Source organism: Melanostigma gelatinosum (assembly GCF_949748355.1).
Source record: "Melanostigma gelatinosum genome assembly, chromosome: 9".
Classification (NCBI taxonomy): Eukaryota; Metazoa; Chordata; class Actinopteri; order Perciformes; family Zoarcidae; genus Melanostigma; species Melanostigma gelatinosum.
The window spans coordinates 15,157,104-15,176,004 of record NC_136642.1 but is presented as its reverse complement, the minus strand read 5'-3'; the positions used below and the strand labels follow the sequence as shown (position 1 = coordinate 15,176,004).

The 18,901-nt window shown below is 44.2% G+C and overlaps 1 protein-coding gene across 1 annotated transcript; it reads right to left on the bottom strand.

The window, feature by feature from the left end:
* Positions 1–2,848: 2,848 nt before the first annotated feature.
* On the bottom strand, positions 2,849–18,104 carry limd1a (LIM domains containing 1a). The gene is made up of 8 exons (XM_079274753.1): positions 16,410–18,104; positions 12,758–12,859; positions 9,428–9,495; positions 8,247–8,309; positions 7,277–7,407; positions 6,344–6,395; positions 5,125–5,193; positions 2,849–4,212 (listed from the first exon to the last, which is right to left on the bottom strand). The coding sequence occupies exons 1-8, from the start codon at positions 17,596–17,598 to the stop codon at positions 4,075–4,077; spliced, it is 1,812 nt and encodes a 603-aa protein (XP_079130879.1). The 5' UTR covers positions 17,599–18,104; the 3' UTR covers positions 2,849–4,074.
* Between the last annotated feature and the right edge of the window lie 797 nt (positions 18,105–18,901).

Sequence of the window (18,901 nt, the reverse complement as noted above, 5' to 3'; positions counted from 1 at the left end):
CATCTTGAGTGATTTTGATGGTTAGGTCTGATTTATTTTGCCAAACAGCTGAAATGTGAAAAGGATCTTTCTGTGCGGCTTTATATTCAGTCTACACCAAGTGCGCCAGAAAGCTGAATTTTTAATATTCAACCACCGTTTCCCAGGAGGATCAGCAGAATTAGTTTGTGTTCCTCGAGATATCCGTGAGAGTTAACCTGCCTGAAAGTTATCGCCTTCCAAAATACTAATATTTTCTCCAGTTCTATACCCAATAATCGAATCTGTATCTGAGGTGAACATAAAAACAACGCTTCCCACCCAGGACCGATGAAGTCATCTGGCTGCTGATTGGCTACACTGGTAAGAGCGTCTGTGTGCGTGTGTGTGCGTGTGCGTGTGTGCGTGTGCGTGTGTGTGTGTGCGTGGGTGTGTGTGTTCTACAAAGTTTGCTAATGCTCTCATGTTTAATAGTGTATAATCAGAATCAGAATCACCTTTATTGGCCATCAATTTGACTCCGGTTTTCACATTGCTCTCAACATACTTACATGGAATACACAAATAAATAAGAATAATATTTAAAAAAACAAGCACAATAAAGACTGTGAAACTATGCACAAACATTTAACTACCATGTACAATATAAATATATATAACCTACATATATAGAATATAAGACCACATAACCTGCTGGACTTGAGAAGCAAAGTGCCAAAAACAAAACCCACAACTTGAAATCAAAATCAAAAATTGTCATGATCGGTTCTCATTTTCACGAGTGCATGTAACAGACATGACTCTACATAGCATCATACCATTATCTTTTGAGGTATTATTTTGTGGTGCATTCAAATATCCTGCTGATCACTGTATCTCCTGTTTCTATTGGTGTTGAGGTCCTTTTCATTCATTGTTTCAATCAGTCTGTCAGGGTATCATTACAGAAAAGGTCCCATGATCCCTTTGCATCTAAAAGTGTACAGGCTGGCTCTTCTTATAAATGTCTCATCATGTGTCATATCATATTCTGCTACTGTGACTTCACTCCTAGATATTGTATTGCAGCATTACTCCCTGAATGACGGTCATGAATGATCTAAACATACACATTAGCTAATTTACTTGTTACTGTTATGTCTCCAGTGGACAACGTGGTATGACCGCGACATCTGTTGGCTAATAATGGTATTACGGGCAACGATGGTCTGTTGTGTTATATTTTATGCTTCGATGGTTGTTTATCAGTCGTGAGAACGCGACTTGAATCATTATACAACAAACATCGTGACTTTGTTATCGCGTTATTTAATTACATCATGTGAGACAGTGCTTCTTCATCTGGTCCGGGCCAGTGGCGCAATGGATAACGCGTCTGACTACGGATCAGAAGATTCTAGGTTCGACTCCTGGCTGGCTCGCTCTTTTCCCTTTTCTTCTCGGGTTTTCTCACATCGTAAATCTTGACGGTGTAGCGCATTCGACTGCATAAGGTACCAAGAATAACCTGAAATATCCCCTGAGCTCATAGTTTCGAATCTCGCGTGTTCTTTCTGACTGATTGTGATCATGTACAAATATGCATATCAGCAACTAAATTAACATAGAAAGGCTATGTTGAAGCATTGGTGGATAGTTGATTATATTTTGTATTATGAATCTGAATCTTCAAAGAACCTGAATATATAAAAAAATGTCGTGGAGTAAAAAGTACAATATTTGCCTATGAGATGAAGTGGACTAGAATTACAAAGTAGCACAAAATGTAAAGTAAAGAACAAGTACCTCAAAATTGTATACTTATCGTAACTAGTTTGAGTTCAAATAATCCTCTCTTGGGTAGATATTAAAAGATATAGGCCTACATTTGAGTGAAGTGGTTGTAACAACAGTAAATAATAATATTGATAACTCCACCTGAATGTCTGCACGCGAAACACACCAAACTTGATTTCAAAGAAACCCAGCAGGTGTTTTCTGCTCGATAAATCTCGAATTATCCCATCCACAGCTTTCCTTTGTTGCTATCCTTCACCTTTGTCGCATCAATTGTGTCTCTGAGGTTATGCTGCCACCAGCACGTCTCCTGAAGCGAGGATCCATCTCGATTAAAACATGAAAATATAAAGAAAAGATAGAAACAAATGTAAATACACAGCTGTGAGAGATTAAATGGACAAAACATTTGGTAGCACATTACTTAAGGCAGCTGTGTATATTATGCTATCAGTTATATGCAGTCAGGATATCATGGCTGCTCTGGATGCCATGAAAGCTGCAAGTCGAGCTTGTTATTTTAGTTGCTGACAAACATATTTCTAGACGATCACAACGAGTTAGAAAGAACTAGATTCAACAGCTCAGGAGCTCTTTCAGGTTATTCTTGGTATCTTAATAATGCACTACTTCTTCAATGCTGGCAAGAAGACAATCGATGCCATCGTGTTGCCATCGCTACCAAGAATTTCCAAGATTTGTCCAAATCCTGCGAGGATGGTACCAGAAGCCTCAGTAGATATTACTTCTGACTGTGGATCGGAAGATTGCAAGTTCGACTCCGGAATGAGTCCATCCTCTTTCGAACAAATAGATATCGATGAAGTCGCCTAGTTTCAGAGCCGTATATCACATACTCTTCATCTATATTGTTATTTGAGATTTACAATTAAGAAGAAAATAAAGAAAAGAGGAAAATCTGCAGACAAGCAAGACCACTGTTCCCCAGTTTATGTGTACATACTTGAACATATGTTTGCTATCAGGCAAATTCTGCAGTGCAGGGAGCACAGTAGGCGTGCCTTTTTTGAATGTACCCTTTTATGTAAAAAAAAAAAAAAAGATACAAGTTGAAATTGAGGTTTGTCCTATTGCAATGCATTTATTAAATATTTTCTTGACAACACTCATATACTGTATGTTATGTTGCTCATAATCTTAATTTGCAGGAACTCAAATGACCGGCGAGGTTTTAGTTAGTAAACTGAAGACATGAATAGAATCTGGATGGCAAAGGTAATCAAAAACTGTAATTCCCACTGCAAATCAAATTAGTATTTAAGGGGTTTTGCACGAGTCAAAATGAAACAAAAGTAAATGAATATAGCGCTACAATATCTTTTTAAATATATGTTTGCAAACGTAACAAAATGCATCGATCAAGCCTAATACCAACCTCTTCATAGGTGAATCAAAAACTCACAAACCGATCTTTAAGTGCTGAGAACAGACTGCGTTTGACAGATAATGGCTGTTGATTGACAACATTTGAACCTGGCTCTCTGAAGCGCTCTCGCTCGACTTAACTCAGAAGAAGTCATTAAAATGTTTTGTATGACTGTTAAATGGTCGGCCCTAAGCACACAGAGGCAACCTGTGGGATAATGGCATTGTTTAATATTTCTATGGAATGGTCATGCTAAAGAGTTATGATTTGATATGATCATACAGGACATGCAGACAATGACTTGAGAAGAAAAAGAGTAACTTTCTGTAACTCTGGTTAAAAAAATTGGAAAATTGCTGTAGTTGTTATACTAATCATTTTCATCATGATGCTCAACGCCAATCTGTTACTTTTTTGTATATTCATCTTATATAAATACACAGCAGCTGTTATTATTGCATGACCTTTATCATGATTGAATCATTATTTTCCCACAGCATAGTAATAAGCCAGCATAAGCAGATCACTTATGGTTTGAACATGAAGTTGAAGGTACATAGTTTCTAAAATGAGTTGACCTCCAGATATTTACACAAACAATGCAATTGATATTTAAATTAAAAAAAAAAAAAAACTTAAAAAAAACTATGGCCACACAAAGTCCATATGCAGCGGGTATAAGGCGACGCCTCCCTGTATTCAAAGTAGGGCGTTGGTGTATTACAATCCTTCATTATTAGGTGAAACTTCATTAACATTCCTGTGAAAATACACATCAAGCCAGAGTATGATCGGATGCATTGCATTAATCAATCCTTTACAACAAGAATTGCACACGTCGACTTCCTGCGGTCAGTCACGCTTTGGCAGTTCCTCCACACATCCACCAGGTGTCTCCCTCCACCAGGTGTCTCCCTCCACCCGCTGCAGTGTCAGTAGGAGGCGGCTGCAGCGACCAGAGAGGAGCAGCCAGGCTCCATGTGCTTCAGGTGGCAGGAGTGGCAGAGAAGGTGGCCGTTCAGAGGGTAGCAGCGGTGACCCTCCTCGTCGTTCAGCTCCATCTTACAGTCCTGATCAGCACAGAGGAGGAAGAGGAGGTTAGACACACCCGCTGACAGCCTACAAGAGCTTCAGCAGAAGAATGGAGGATAATGGCTCTGCATCTGCTCTGCATTGACCTCATTTCACAGCACTGACAGATTGGACAGCAATAATTACCCCGATAGTGTGCAAGGACAGCTTTTAGAACAGATTAATTTCTACATTTACGAAATGATTTAAACTCATCATATTAGCAAATCTTAAATATGTGCATACCGGGGGAAAATGAATCTCTGGTCAATAAAGGAATCCTTTATATATGCTGTATTTAAATCAGGAAGTCACATCGAGTTTAAGATCTCACTTACAAGTGAGACCTGAGATATTTATAAATTAATAAATAAAATGATAATGACATAGATGCACAGCAATAATATAGCAAAGATATAATTATACATACATACATACATACATACATCAGCATGAACAATGATGAATAAATATCCTTGACAAAGGTAATAAAACACAAGAAGATTAACATAAAATCAATCGAACTTATTATCATAAATCATTCTCTGCCGTTTCAAGAAAGAAATGTTCACAAAGACAAAATTATAATGTCAAGATGCTCCTCTTTGAACAGCTTGAACGATTAAGAAAAAAACAGGGTGCTGCTCCTCACAGCCCACTGATTTTTATTCTCAGCTGTCAATCAGCCTTTGGCACAAAAAAAAAAAAAAGAGACACTTGAGTGAAATGATGAGATAGGGCTGATGAGGCGTTGCATACCTGCTCTCCTCAGCAGCATGTCATGTAATTAAGATCAGGGATCTACTCATTATGGTACCTCTTAATGAGCCATTCAGAGGCTCCCTGGCTCAGAGCCACGTAACACACGCAAAGCTTCAGAGAAATGTGACATTTTGTTTCCTTTAACCCACCTCACAGTGATAGCATTCCACGTGATAGTCTTTGTCCATGGATACAACGCGGATGGTTTCATCAGACCCCTGGAATGAAAGTCAGACAAATGCAAATGAAGCCAACCTTTGCCAGAAGAAGACACTCGTTTCGGACACCGATGTAAGCAAAGAGCTGGATTGTCTGTACTTTTAAATTATGAATCTTACTGGCATACGAGAATATAGCCACACGGAGCCAAAGACCGTGGCAAATAATTTATAAATAGGTACAAAGACCCTGTATCTGTACATTTTATGTGTGTGTGTGCTCTTTGTCCTCAAGACAGGAGGTATTTCTCCTTCAGTCATCCTTCTTTGATTACAATATCAGCCTGAGAGGGAACTCCCCTGAACATCCGTAACAACAGCTTACATAAAAGCACAGAGACAAAGCCCCCCACCCCAAAACACACACACACACACACACACACACTACCTCTCCTCCAAATACCGGCCTCACTGCTCACTCAAAGGGGAGGGCCGGGGACATTCCAGCAAAGCCAACTCTAATTTTGGACATTTCTTTGCTTTTGCCAGCACGTCCTGCCTGCGTGTGAACTGTACTTCTCCCGGCTATCAATCTGCTCCTCCTTGACACCGCATCAAATCAAAGCCCAGAAATATCAGGCCTCACATTGTTTGACCTGTAGTCCAGAGGGAAATATGGCTATATTGAACTACGTGCTACTTGCGCAGCTTACTTCTGTGTTTGGGTCATAACTGAGTAAACACGAGCAGATAAGGATTCATAATCTGCTGAGCATGCGGTGGTTGAAGGTAAAAGTGAACAACTTCTGGATGTGATGAAGGTATAAAGCAGATCATTCACACCATGCTGGAATTCATTGAAACTTGTCTTTTGACAGCACTTCGTCCGAAAACTACTGCACTGCCAGGAGCATAATCAAACACACACACACACAGTATACACACGGGCACGCAGTATGGAAAAGACTAGTTTTGTGCTTATTAGCAGACACTATTAATGCATTTAGATGTTATAACCCTCATCCCAGTGAGTGAAACAAAACCCTGATCCTGTACATTTAACACCAAAGAGCTCAACGTATTGATTTAGACAAGTTAACCACAACAACCTCGACAGGAGAATTTGGTCAAAACATGATGATATAGAAAGACTATATGTGATAATGTTTCATCACGAGCCAGTCCTAAATACAGGTGAGTGTTAGCTTACCTCTGAGGGCAGGATGGGCTGGTTACAGGATGCACATTTAGGCGCCAGGACCCTGGGAGAGCACGAGGAGACAGGTTTTCAGAGATCACTTTGAACTGCACTCAAAGAAGTTCATGTCCTGAATTTGAATCCACTCTATCCAAAGACTATAAAGGTTACAGTTAATATTTGACACCTAACCCTGTTACGCCTCCCTCTCTTTCTCCCCTGACCTTGACTAGATTCAAGATGGCCGGCTTGCAGATGTGCTGGCTTTCCCCTCACACACACGTGATTCCCCACATTCAAATAGGAGCAGAAAAATAAAAAAGCACACTTTCCACACACATGGTTGGCACCTGGATGTCTGAGGGAATAACAAAGGGCCTCTCAGTGCGGATGGGCATGACTGTGTCTAAAAGTCAAACGCATACTGTACACACACACACAATACGGTTTGTCTGATTGACTCTTAGAGAACTTGTGAGAGCTTCCAGACGGCGATGGTACATGTTGTCCCAGCAGGGAGGAGAAAGGCTGCAACTGTAGGGCTGCTGTTAAGGTTGAAGTGCTACAGGCTATATTTCTATATGCAGTTTCTACAAGTGGCTAACAGGCACAACTTCAAAATGTTCTCGCAATCATAAAACAAGAGGAGCCGTCGCTGCACGCCACTCTTCACACCTCTGACTGGACAGTGTGATCTTTCCTCCCTCCCCCTCCCCCTCCTTTCATCCCCGGCTACACACTTCTCATGTGTCTGCCACACGTGGCAAATACTCAGTCGACCCGTCTCAGCCACATCCTGCAGCAGCGAGGGAAATGTTCAGGGGCTGTGCTGTCATCTGGAATAAGACACCTTGACCTTTTCCCGGTGTAAACTAATTGACCCCACGGATAATGCGATCATCTTGTTCCTTTGACATACTGGGACAAAACACAAGTGACACTCACCTGTGGTAGTCTTTGAGACAGTAGATCTTATTTTCGGTGTCCACAGTGAAGGGCACTCCGTCAAGGCTCTCATTACAGATGACACAGCGGAAACAGCCAGGGTGGTATGACTTCCCGAGGGCCTGCAGGATCTATGAAGACAGACATGAGTGAAGAATTAATCTACCGGTAATTCATTCCTCACAATTTGTATCCAATCATATTAAAATAGTCATTGTTCCTAAAAAAAATCTTTCCCTGTAGATTAGATGAACTTTAAATGTGGGTATATTTGATCATAACAGCAGCTGAGAATAGGACAAAGTTAAGAATAAGCCACTAGTACTCAGATCACACACACACACACACACACACACACACACACACACACACACACACACACACACACACACACACACACACACACACACACACACACACACACACACACACACACACACACACACACACACACACACACCTCTCAAATAAAGCTAAAAGGAAAACATAGCAATTAAATGAACATACTAAGCCTTCTCTAGCAAATTTAAGACAAAGGAAGGCAATATGTTGTATGTTGCGTACAGATTGCTGCTATGAGATACAGCATTTTAAATGTGTAGATATGAAGATGAAGCAGGCAGCGCCTTCATCTCTGTCTGCTGGATGGAGAAGATGTTGAGAATCATGTCTAAAAAAATCCTTCATATGCTGCGTCACTTCCTGACTCATTTTTACCCATGAGTCTCTCTCTGTGTGTGTGTGTGTGTGTGTGAGCGTGTGCGTGTGCGAGCGTGTGTGTGTGTGTGTGAGGGAGCGATGCACATGCAGAGCCAATGCTTCCTCTTGAGTCTTTATCCAGATGTGCCCACAGAAAGCTTATTTAGGGTGAAGTCTGCTGAGATCACTGGGCTCGGACCCATTCACACAAACACAGGCAGACAAATCCCTCAAAAGTACACACAACTGGTGGGGAGGAACACACACTCACCATGTCCATGATCAGATGTCCACACGCGTTGCACTTGTCTGCAGACTGCTGGAAACCAGAGTACTTCAACAGGCAGAGGAAAGACGACAGTGATGTCATTAGAATTTGGTGATTTAATGGATGACTGAAATCTCTTGACTCTCTACGTTTTCAGACTGAGCACTAAACAGCTCCACAATGTCTCCCGGGCAAAATCCAAAGTAAACCACATGGCGGTTCACCATGTGTAGTTTTACTAAAAACCCTTCTTTAAAACTGCTTCAACGTTCCCTCTCTGAGGCAAGCACTGCACTCTAAGTGTGTGAATCACTGAACAGAAGTCAATATGGTGCAGGTTCCCGAGATAGGTATTCAAAGGGATGCAGTGCTTGAATCAGTCAGCTCAGCTTCATTGTGCGTTAATATGTATGAGCAGTGGCAGTTAGCAGAGGCCGCACCAACAGCAGAGCAGGCGTAATTAACAGCACATGGAGGGAGAAAGCCAGAGCAAATTTAATTCAGAATAAATTTGGATTTTAATTGAGCGACGATAGGAGCTTTTGGTGGAAAGTGAATTAGATGAGGTCTGTTGCGGAGGGCTCAAGAGATAAACACGCACAGAGCTACTGACAGTGTGGAAGATTAGTTGGGAAATTACAACCCCCCCCCAAAAAAAAGGTGGATTATGAGCTCATGCACAATGGAAAATGCGTGTTGGAAATTACAACTAATTTTACCAAGGGGTTTCAATTGTGTTTAATGTACGTCCTATGATTATGCACACTGAAAGGTACATCCAGTCATTCTGCACTATGAACCACAGCACAGCAGCCTCTCCGCTTACTGACCTTCCACTCCCAAAGGGAGGAAACTGATATGAATCAGCGGCATTAGATGCAAGAAACTGCGCGACAAAGTCAAAAGTCTCTAAACCAACATTTTGTGTTTCAGTTGACGGCTGGCAAGTTGAGTATATGTTGATTATTAAGTGTGTAGGATAAGGTGATTTAAGGACAAACGGATAAGCTCTTGTTTTTATCAATACAGAGAGATTTGTAAATCATGAGACAAGAGATGTTGACTGGATGCAGCTCAGCATGAGAAAGGTGCTGTGTGTCATCTCAACCTAATGCAACACATGTCACAAGGCCACATACCTCAGTGGAGGTATACAAAATATTGATTGTGTATTGACCGCTCACCAGAAAGTCCTCTTCGCAGAAAACCCTCCCTCCGACATAGTAGAAGGCCTTCCCTCTCAGCCTCCGACCTGCAGCAACAGACACAGAGAAGTCCGTCTGTGTCGTTTCATGAGAGCGAAACACAGCAGCACCTGGTACTCTGAGAAACAAAAACGTATTCCTATCATTGAATTACAATAAGTAGATTAAAGCAGACGAGAAAAGGTAAGTCAACGATAGAATGTGGAATTGTCTTACTGGAAAATCTTGCAAAGCTATGAGATGAGGCCAGTCCCAGAAAATAGTTGGAGCGCTAATGCATAAAGGCCGCGGTGATTAATTACACCCGCTGGAAGGTAATGGACCCTCTTGCAATATTCATTCTATCTTGCTGAATTCCGGGCAGATAAATCAAACAAATGGATCTTTGGTGTGCTGGTGTCTTCATGTAATATTGCTGGGGCACAGAGTGGGTTGCAGTCGGACAAGGAACACATCTGGATCAAACACGTGAGGGTAAAAATGCTGATTCAATTCAATTAGTGGACAGGTGCAACAGCTTGAACACTCTGCTTTATTGGATTGCACAGCAACCACCTGCTATTCGTCTTCTTTGTTCCTTACTGGTGTCTTTCCACATGCCTGGTATGCTTCCTGTCTAATTGTGTGCTTTAATAGGCCGATGGTCTGGAGCTGGCTGGCCACACACACACACACACACCCACACACACACACACACACACACGAAGAGGAAACATTCCTGACGTGTTGTGAGTGTGGAGGTGAAGGAGGGGACAGCAGAGGAGACGAGGCGGCTGACCTTGGTGAACAGGAGCCTTCTTTATCTCCCACGCTCTGTTTACCTGAATGTTTGTATCCAGATAGTCTCACACAGTCATTTAGCCACGATTTCACAGTTTCCTTCTTAAGATGAGAGGAAATGCAGCTGAAGGCATAACCCCTAGTTTATCGATTCATTTTCCACAAAATGTACTATACCGCTGTAATATTCTGATTGAAAAAAGCCTGAACTAGACACAGAACCAAAGGCAACAACAAAGTAGAAAACTGAAACAAAGAAATGAACTGAAACCTTGCGATTCATTTTTTTTACATCAACGGCACATGACATTCTCTGAACCAGCCGTTCACAACTACATTAACTTACTTTAATAGACCGATAATGGTCACGCAAGCAAGATGTGGCCGCGGCTACCGCAATAACTAACTTAAGAGGAGACGAGTCATTGTGATCGGGCCAAGGTGTGAGGCTGGCCTCGGGCAATTACTGAAGACAGTCCTGGCACTGTGTCCCTGAAGGGAAAAGGGGAAGGAGGAAGTGAGATATGGGCCATCCCTCCTCCTCCTCCTCCTCCTCACAGTCTTCTTTCCCAGTGAGTCAGAGAGGGAAGGCTCTGAGCTTTCCGGAGAGATAAGAGCTTAATTAAAGTCAGGAGTCAGGACTGACTATTTGAAAAGAACTGCGACTGTTGCGCTTTCATAAAAATGTAAAATACCTCAGGGACCGAACACAACACAAGGCCCGTTTTCTAATTAAAATATTCTATGAATTTCCTTCATCCCATTCAGAAAATAAGAAATTCACAATGACTCTGCCGTGTCCTCCTAATGGGGACTCAGCCCTGTTCTTTCCTGTGAGTAAATTGGCAAAAAAAAGAGCAAAGTGTACCAAATATACAAATTGTACATTAGTAGACTCTGTTCTATGAGATTAAGTCTCACCTGCTGCCCTGCTAAAGATATCTACGTATGTTTAATCTGTCCTGCATTCAGAAGAAGTGCTCTTTGGTATTCTGAATGCATTTCTCTGACTGTGAACAGCACCTGGGGTGTTTGGTCAAGGTGCTGACAGTCTACCCACCAGATGTTAGCACACAATGTACCAATCAGATCCTTGTTTGTATTCTCCAAAGCCTGCCGACTGGCTGTAGTAAGCGCCTGATATCATGAAAGCAGAATCTGACAGAGGGTCTGCGTACCACTGTTCCTTAAAAACAATAAATATACTGGAAAGAAGATCAGAGTCTCATATAAGGAGAGGCAATTGCTTTATTCTGTACTTATATTATTATTTGAGCTGGCTAATGTGTAAACTAGTTCCCCTGATTACAAACTTGAGCTTAATCTCCAACTGGAGTCGGGTTGTTTGTATTCAGTGGATGATTAGCCTGGAGGGAAGCCCAGAGTACTGAATCCCAGACATGCGGCCTGAATGTTCTCCACTCAGTCACCTCAGAGGAACTGGTGTCTGTGTGTGTGTGTGTGGGGGGGGGGGGGGGTGCAACTCCACAGAGAATGAGAGAATGACAGATTTCTTGACATACTGACTCTGGAGGAAGATGAGAAGGGATGCTTCGTATACAGCCTCTGTATATTCAACTGCATTGTGCCGTTTACTGCGTGGGCACAGCCATGAGTACACGCATGTGTCAGCGTGCCCCTGCCTGCTGGCTGAGTGGGCTGTGCTCTCACTGAATGGCCTCCCTGTCCCACACTGTCCTCCCACCTCAGCTGACATAACAGCAGCCAGTGTCCTCCTGGAGCCAGACCTACTGAGGGCCCCTATGCCTGCAATCCCCCCCCAGCTGAGATGCTTTTCCCTGGGGGCCACTCACAGCAAGCACAACCCTTGTGCTCTCACATGGAGCAAGGTATGAGAGGTATGTGGTGAGTAAACCCCCCCCCCATGTCTCCCCTTTTTCATCTCCTTGCTCTCACACACACACACACGTATAAGCACAGGACGAGGGGTAAAAGAAAACACGGAGATGTTAATCATATATTTGGGGGCGTAAGCAGCGAGGTCAAAGGTGCTGCAGAATAATAAGCCTGAGTGGAGATCTCCACAGTGCCTCACATTCTCCACATGCCCATCTTATAATTGGGACAGAGATTTGAATTGGTTGGAGAACAAAGCCAGGTCGTTCTACCACTAGGGAGGGGCGCGGCTGTCCAGTCAGGAAACTACAGGTCACACATACGTGGGACAGAGCCGCCAGGGTGATGAGCCTCGACTGACACCCGGCATACAGTGCATCTAACTAAAGGTCGTTTTATTGACTGGCGGTTAGCTCGGGTCGGCAGAGAGTCTCGCTCCGCGTGTCTTTGTGTGGGCTGGAGGAGTGACTGGCACACCCAGAAACCAAACACCAGTAAGCACAGGACAGTAATCCCTAAATAATTGTTGGTTTCTGCTCGGGGGCAGCGACTGACTGAGGAAGAAGGAACAGCTTTGAATCAAGAGGACAGCTTCTTTGGCAGCCGATTAGTCGGGAGGAGACACGAGCAGGTGAAAGTGTCAGTGAAGGTGCGCTGTCTGTGTGTACTTACTGCAGGCGCTGCAGGTGAAGCAGCTGTCATGGTAGAGGCTTCCCATAGCTTGGCAGGCCTGGCTGGCTCCATACACCGCCTTGTTGCACTTAACACAGACGCCTGGAACACAACACAGCATATGACCACGTCAGGAAAGTCACAGGGAGACACACATTTAAGCCACTTATGCATTTAATTAACATTTTGATGCAGACACGGTACGTCGACCCAACCAAATGAATACTAAACCCGAGATATGAACTGAAACACGTCTATTGTATCACGATAAAGGGGAATGAAGAGACGCTGTGATCCAGATTAATCCAGACAAAAACATAGGAGACAAAGAAAAAACATGACTTCAAAAAGTCAGGAAGCTGGGTCCTGGGCTGTGTCACTGAGAGGGGAACTATATCCCCATTTGCTTATTTGACTTGGCTCAGAGACCGAAAAGTCTGGTCATAAAAACGTTGATCAAAATCAAAATGTTCCGACCCGAACTACACACCCATTCAATGTGGCTTGATATCAAGACACTGGAATCTACTCAATATGAATCCATCCACAACGTGATAAAGAAGAAGAAAATACAAAGAAAGAAAAGATAAAAGCCCAAAAGACCTGAAAGCATGCAATATACAACAGGGTTATATATAATTCAGCGAAAGCCTCTCTCAATGCCACAACAAAGGACACATCGACGGGGGCCCCAATGGCTGGAAAGAAGATTTAGAGACAATCGAGGGATATTATTAGAGAGCAGAAGAATGGGGATCTTATGTAAGACATTTGTTGACATGAAAACACAATAAAGTATTCATTCCCCTCAAACTAGTGAACTTGTCGTGAAGGTATGAAATGAATGAATGAGTGAAGGTCCTTCAAATCACATTCTCTGCTTGTCTTCTGTAAACTCTTCATGTCAGAGAACAAACAGGAACACACACTTTTTCAGGACTTTTTCGAGATCTTTCAGTGGACCAAGGAGGTTTTTCCTTACTTTCTTTAGAGCTTTGATTCGTATGCTCCATGTGAACAGAAATGCAGTAAAGGTTCATTCACTCTTTTCCTGTTTGGGACCAAAAATAATCCTTGTTTTCATGGTAAACTCCTTGCCGATTGGACCGCTGCAAATCTGTCTTTGGCCAGAGTCCCATATTCCTAAAGAGCGTGATTATTCAGGAGACTGACTGCCAGCTTCAGGAGGGGGGAGGGGAAGCAAAACACGCCAACACTGCACCCCACCTATCCCCCCCCCCCCCTCACCTTTCCCAGTTGTCAAAACTGCCAGCAGACGGCCGCTCGCTGGCCAACACACCACTAACTGCCCAAAGAGACCCGTGCTACACATTGTAGCAGCTGTTGAGTGCCCCAAACTTTCAGATTCATACATGACACATCCACAACATGATGAAAATATGAAAAGCAGCAAATCAACCAATAAGCCCGAAGTAATCAGATTTTTAAGAGTAACTTGAAAGGACTGAGCAATAGACGATAACCTCTCACACTATAAATGGACTAAACTCCATCTGTAACGCGTCCACCACATGATACAATAAATGCAACTTCTAAAGTAGCAAACATATCTACATTGTACTCTGAAGGCTGTGTCACTATGGCATCATGTGTGTGTGCGCGCGTGCGTGTGAAAGTCAGAGGAAAGGGGGGGGGGGGGCAGAACACTGGGACGTCCCACCACTTCTCCCCTCTTGGATGAACTTGTCTATAAATCTCATATCCTTTCAGGCTCTTGTGGGCGAGCACAAAGAAGCATCTTGCCAACGTGTTCCTAAATCTCTCTGTTTGTCTACTCATCCAATCAACATGGCGGACGCTTCTAAACTTGACTGGGACTCCCCTCCTCTTTGTATCTTAAGACCTCATATCTAAAATTCCTCGCTCTCTTCCTTCAGACATTCCTCAGTGTTCCCCCCGGTGCAGCCGCTTTGGCACTGGACTCACTTTCCCAGAACCTCCAGCTGTAATTTTGCCAATCAGCACTTGGGGTATACGGTTAGGAATCCTGATGAATCCCAGCCCGCCCCTGTGCATGGACACAGCTCACTGGATTGGTTAAACTGGAAGAGACTTTTAGAGGCACGTTCAAAGAAACCTTAGCTTTAACGTGACAAACCTCCGAACATAATGGGATCTACAAATATGACAGTACACTAAAGGTGCTTAACAGTATACACATTGTATTCACGGCTCAGAAGGTCTTCCATGATGAGTTTTTTTTCTGGCATTAAAAGCATGACTCAGAGGACGAGCCTCGGTCTAGTGGAAAACTCCACACAGGAGCCATGTGTGGGCTACGTCTATGTGGGAACGCGTGTGGAAAAAAAAGATATTGCATTACTTCAAACCTACACTTGAGCTGAATGCACAGTTGCACACTGTGCTCTCCCACACATCACTGTGCTATTTGTGAGCCTCGTCGTGACAGTGACGTGTGCCATAACATCTTCCCTTACACACCAATATAAGCACACCGGGGGGACATGGGGGGGGACATGGGGGGGACATCCCGTTTACAACGCCTGGCTAATATGCGAGCACCGGCTTCCTCTGAGACGAACACACTCCCAACAACGCACAGCACACCTCACCTGTTCACTGTGCATCTACTACAGTCTTTTAGCTGACCTCACAGCAAAGCATGTGTTCTCTCAATGGTGCAGTCATTTCCTGGTAGCGCTCCTACGGTCCACATAGAGCAGCTAGAGCGCTACAAGCAGTGATAAGAGGAACAGGAACCAGAGCATTCTGCTGATGATGGACATTCTCATGCAACCCATCCCACCCAGTGACCTTGTGTATTGGTTATCATTTTAGCTGCAAGACTTTACTCCTTTTTTTTGAATGCAATATGAGGAATCTGAAATGCGTATAATTCCAACAAATACAAGGGTACTAGATCACAGAACTTCACAAGCAAGAAATGATCTTCATGATAAATGTGTTGTGTTCTGATAAAGAAGACAACAGTCATGGTTCCTTGTTCCTAGTGGGCCCACAAATACCAGAACTAACCATCACAGGTGTTGCTCACAAAGAGCCACGCACAGATCTGTGATGATATAATGTGCCAATGCTACTGCCAGTCAAACAAACTCAACATGGCAACGAACATTAAAACTGTCACAGAGCTGCCGGAAGTGATCAAGGTGTAACGAATGAGTTTGTCGTGGATGTTGTCTCGTAGTACATTAAATGTCTGGGAGGAGATGGAGGGCTACATTCTTCTGTCTGGCCTTGGCCCCACTTCTTTTTACTGCTGAAGGGTTTGTTTCAGCTGCCAAGTGGACAGACACGGAATCATTTAAAAAAAATATTGGAAATGATTCTGTCTGCATTCCACAGAATAAAAAAAGAGACGCTTTGCCTGCATAAGTTCAGCTATTTTATCAGCAAAGACCATCAGGAATGCCACCAAAACAAAGACTCTTGACAGTTGGGCCGCACTCACAACCACGACACAGACACGCACAGAATAAATGCGTGCGTCTGTGTGTCAGGGAAACAGAAGAAGGGCGACAAAGGGTGAGAGTGTGTGCATGTAAATATGAAATCAAAAACAAGTGGATTCATGTTGTGAACTGTGGGTGGGCGGTTTTTACACTGACAGAAGCCCCTTGTTGAATTTGGATAGTTTAAACTGTCTTACCAAAGTAGTCAGCCTTTGGTTGGGCATCCATCTCCTTTTCCAGTCGATTGGTGAGCGCTTCTAACTTTATTTCAGCTGCTGAAGGCCCCTGTTCGGGGGTCTGTGCGAGAAGAGGCTGACAGGGTAGTGGGACAGGCTTGGAGGGGCAAAGCATTTCAGCTTCAGCACCAACGGCGTGTCCACAGACCGGGATCTGGCCCCGGCCTTGACCCTGGCTGCTGCTCTTGGACACATTGCCAGGAATCAAGGCAGCAGATGCCACCTGGGCTTTGGGTAGAGGCGTTTCAAAAGGTTCAGGTAGGAGCGAGGACGCCGCCAGAGCACCATTGTGGCTGGTGGAGGATCTCGAGGTTGGAGACGATGGTGCGTAATGGTCAGCTCCTGCTGTGAAGGCACTCAGAGGCAGGGCAGGGATGAAGTCAGGTTTAGCTGAGCCAGGGGGCTCTCCAGCCCATCCCCTGGGTGGACTCAGGTTTAGAGACGGGGTGCCAGCCTGAATCTGCTGGGGTGGAAGACTGTTGGCGGTGGGAGGTGCAGACTGGCGCTGGGGGTTAGGGTTAGACGAGCTGCTGCTGCTGCCTCCAGACCCAGACGAAGATGTAGATAGCTGGCTGTCTCTGGATGAGGCCCAGGCAGCCGGCTGGCTGACAGGGTAACGAGCGTGTGTGGGCGCGCTGAGAGACGCGTTTCCTGGGCTGGGGGGAGTAGCAGCGGTGTTGTGCTGGTATGAATGCGGCTCCTTATTATCGTAATTGTTTCCGTAGCCATACGCCCTGCCTGCTGGAGGTTCAGACTGAACGCCCGTGTGGTGTTTCTGGCCGTCAAACGGTGGGTACGGAGTCCCAGCCGTGGTGCCCGGCACGGGGCCAGAGAGCATCGGGGGCTTCGCGGCCGCTTCGCACGGTGGTTGCCTGTAACTATTGCTGGGTGGTCTGTCTTTGGTGTAGTACGTGCTGTTGTGGGCCCCGTTCAGTTTCATGGCCTGGGTGTTTTTCGCCATCTCCTCCTGCTGTTTCTGCATGTGTATTTTACTCATTTTAGTGGCAAAAACTCTTCTCGTCTCCTCAAAGTCGGGGTTATTTCCCGCATCCCTCCTCATCCGAAACAAGCCGTCTCTGGATGCTTCGTACATGTTCAGGTCCTCGATAAACTTACTCGCCTCGAGTCCTAAATCCTCGTATTTATCCATGTTGCCGTTACTTGGTGTGTCTGCTTCAATGAAGTAAAGCAACAAGTAGTTATATTTCACGGTTAAAGTCTAAAAGAGAGATATTTCCAGAGTGAATTATTAGCTCACAACTCCAGCCGCTCGTGGTGTTGACAGGAGACGAGGGTGAAACTTTTCTCTTCTTCCAAACTTCCCCCTTCTTGTTGTTGTTGTCCTGCGGAAAGAATACAAAAAGTTGAAGACTCCGCGTCCTCCTCGGAGAAACCGTCCGAGCTCAGCTCTGCCTCGAACAAGCCGCCGTCTGTCTGGTTATAAAAGTGAGCAGATCCCAGATCAGATAGCCTGCACGACCCCGCGGACTGCCCCCTCCTCCCGCGTTGCAGTCCCAGCGGGGAACCCTCATTCAGAAACTATGTCCTCCGCATCTCTGCCGGGAAAAAAAAAAAAAGTACTTCAAAGTCGTCCCAACTCGCTAATATGTCGTTAAAGTCGCGACGGTTGACGGGTAGAAGTCGTCTACCGTTAACGACCGGACCGTGGGAGAACAGTTGAAGCACAGAGCCGGTACGTGGCCGACTGGGTCGACCGTGTGACTGAACGCTGGGTTTGTTTTTAAAGGTGCAGTGCGCAAATCGAGCCGCGAGTAAACGTTGAGTTTGAGATCAGTGCTGGTATCAATAAACATACAGTCGGCTGAATGTGAGCTTATTACGAACTGTGCCTCGTATTAAAGTAACCTGGGGGCAGATATTCATCCGCTGCCTTACATCCGGTGTTATTGTTATATAAATATCCAGAGCTCGTTGAGTCAGTCGCTGCTATTTGGGTCAGCAAAACGCTTCAGCATTTACCTAACGCTCCATGGAATTAAAGGGCTAAACAGGGAGTGTGAGAAAAACTGTAGTAGCCACGTTTTACTCCACTTCACGGCTATTTGACAGTTCGGTACTTTATTAAGATTGTACATGGCTTACAAAACTAAAATATGAAACTACCCAACAAACAATAGCCATATGCTGCTTTAAATTGGCTCCACCAACTTCAATGCATCACTATTCTAATATATGATAGTATAACACGTATGCCTACTATTTAGCCAATTGTCTGCATTGAGAACTTACATGTTATCTGAGCAACACTTTCAATGCAGAACTTTTAAATCTCGCCTAATGGAGTGTTTCTACCGTGTGATAGAGCTATTTTTCTTCCTAATTTAAAGGTTATGGATACTTCTTCTAGCACTGCTTGTTGGTTGAGGAGGAGGAAACATAAAGTAAAGCAAATGGAGGATGGGTCATTCTTTTTAGGATACATTATTTCAGAA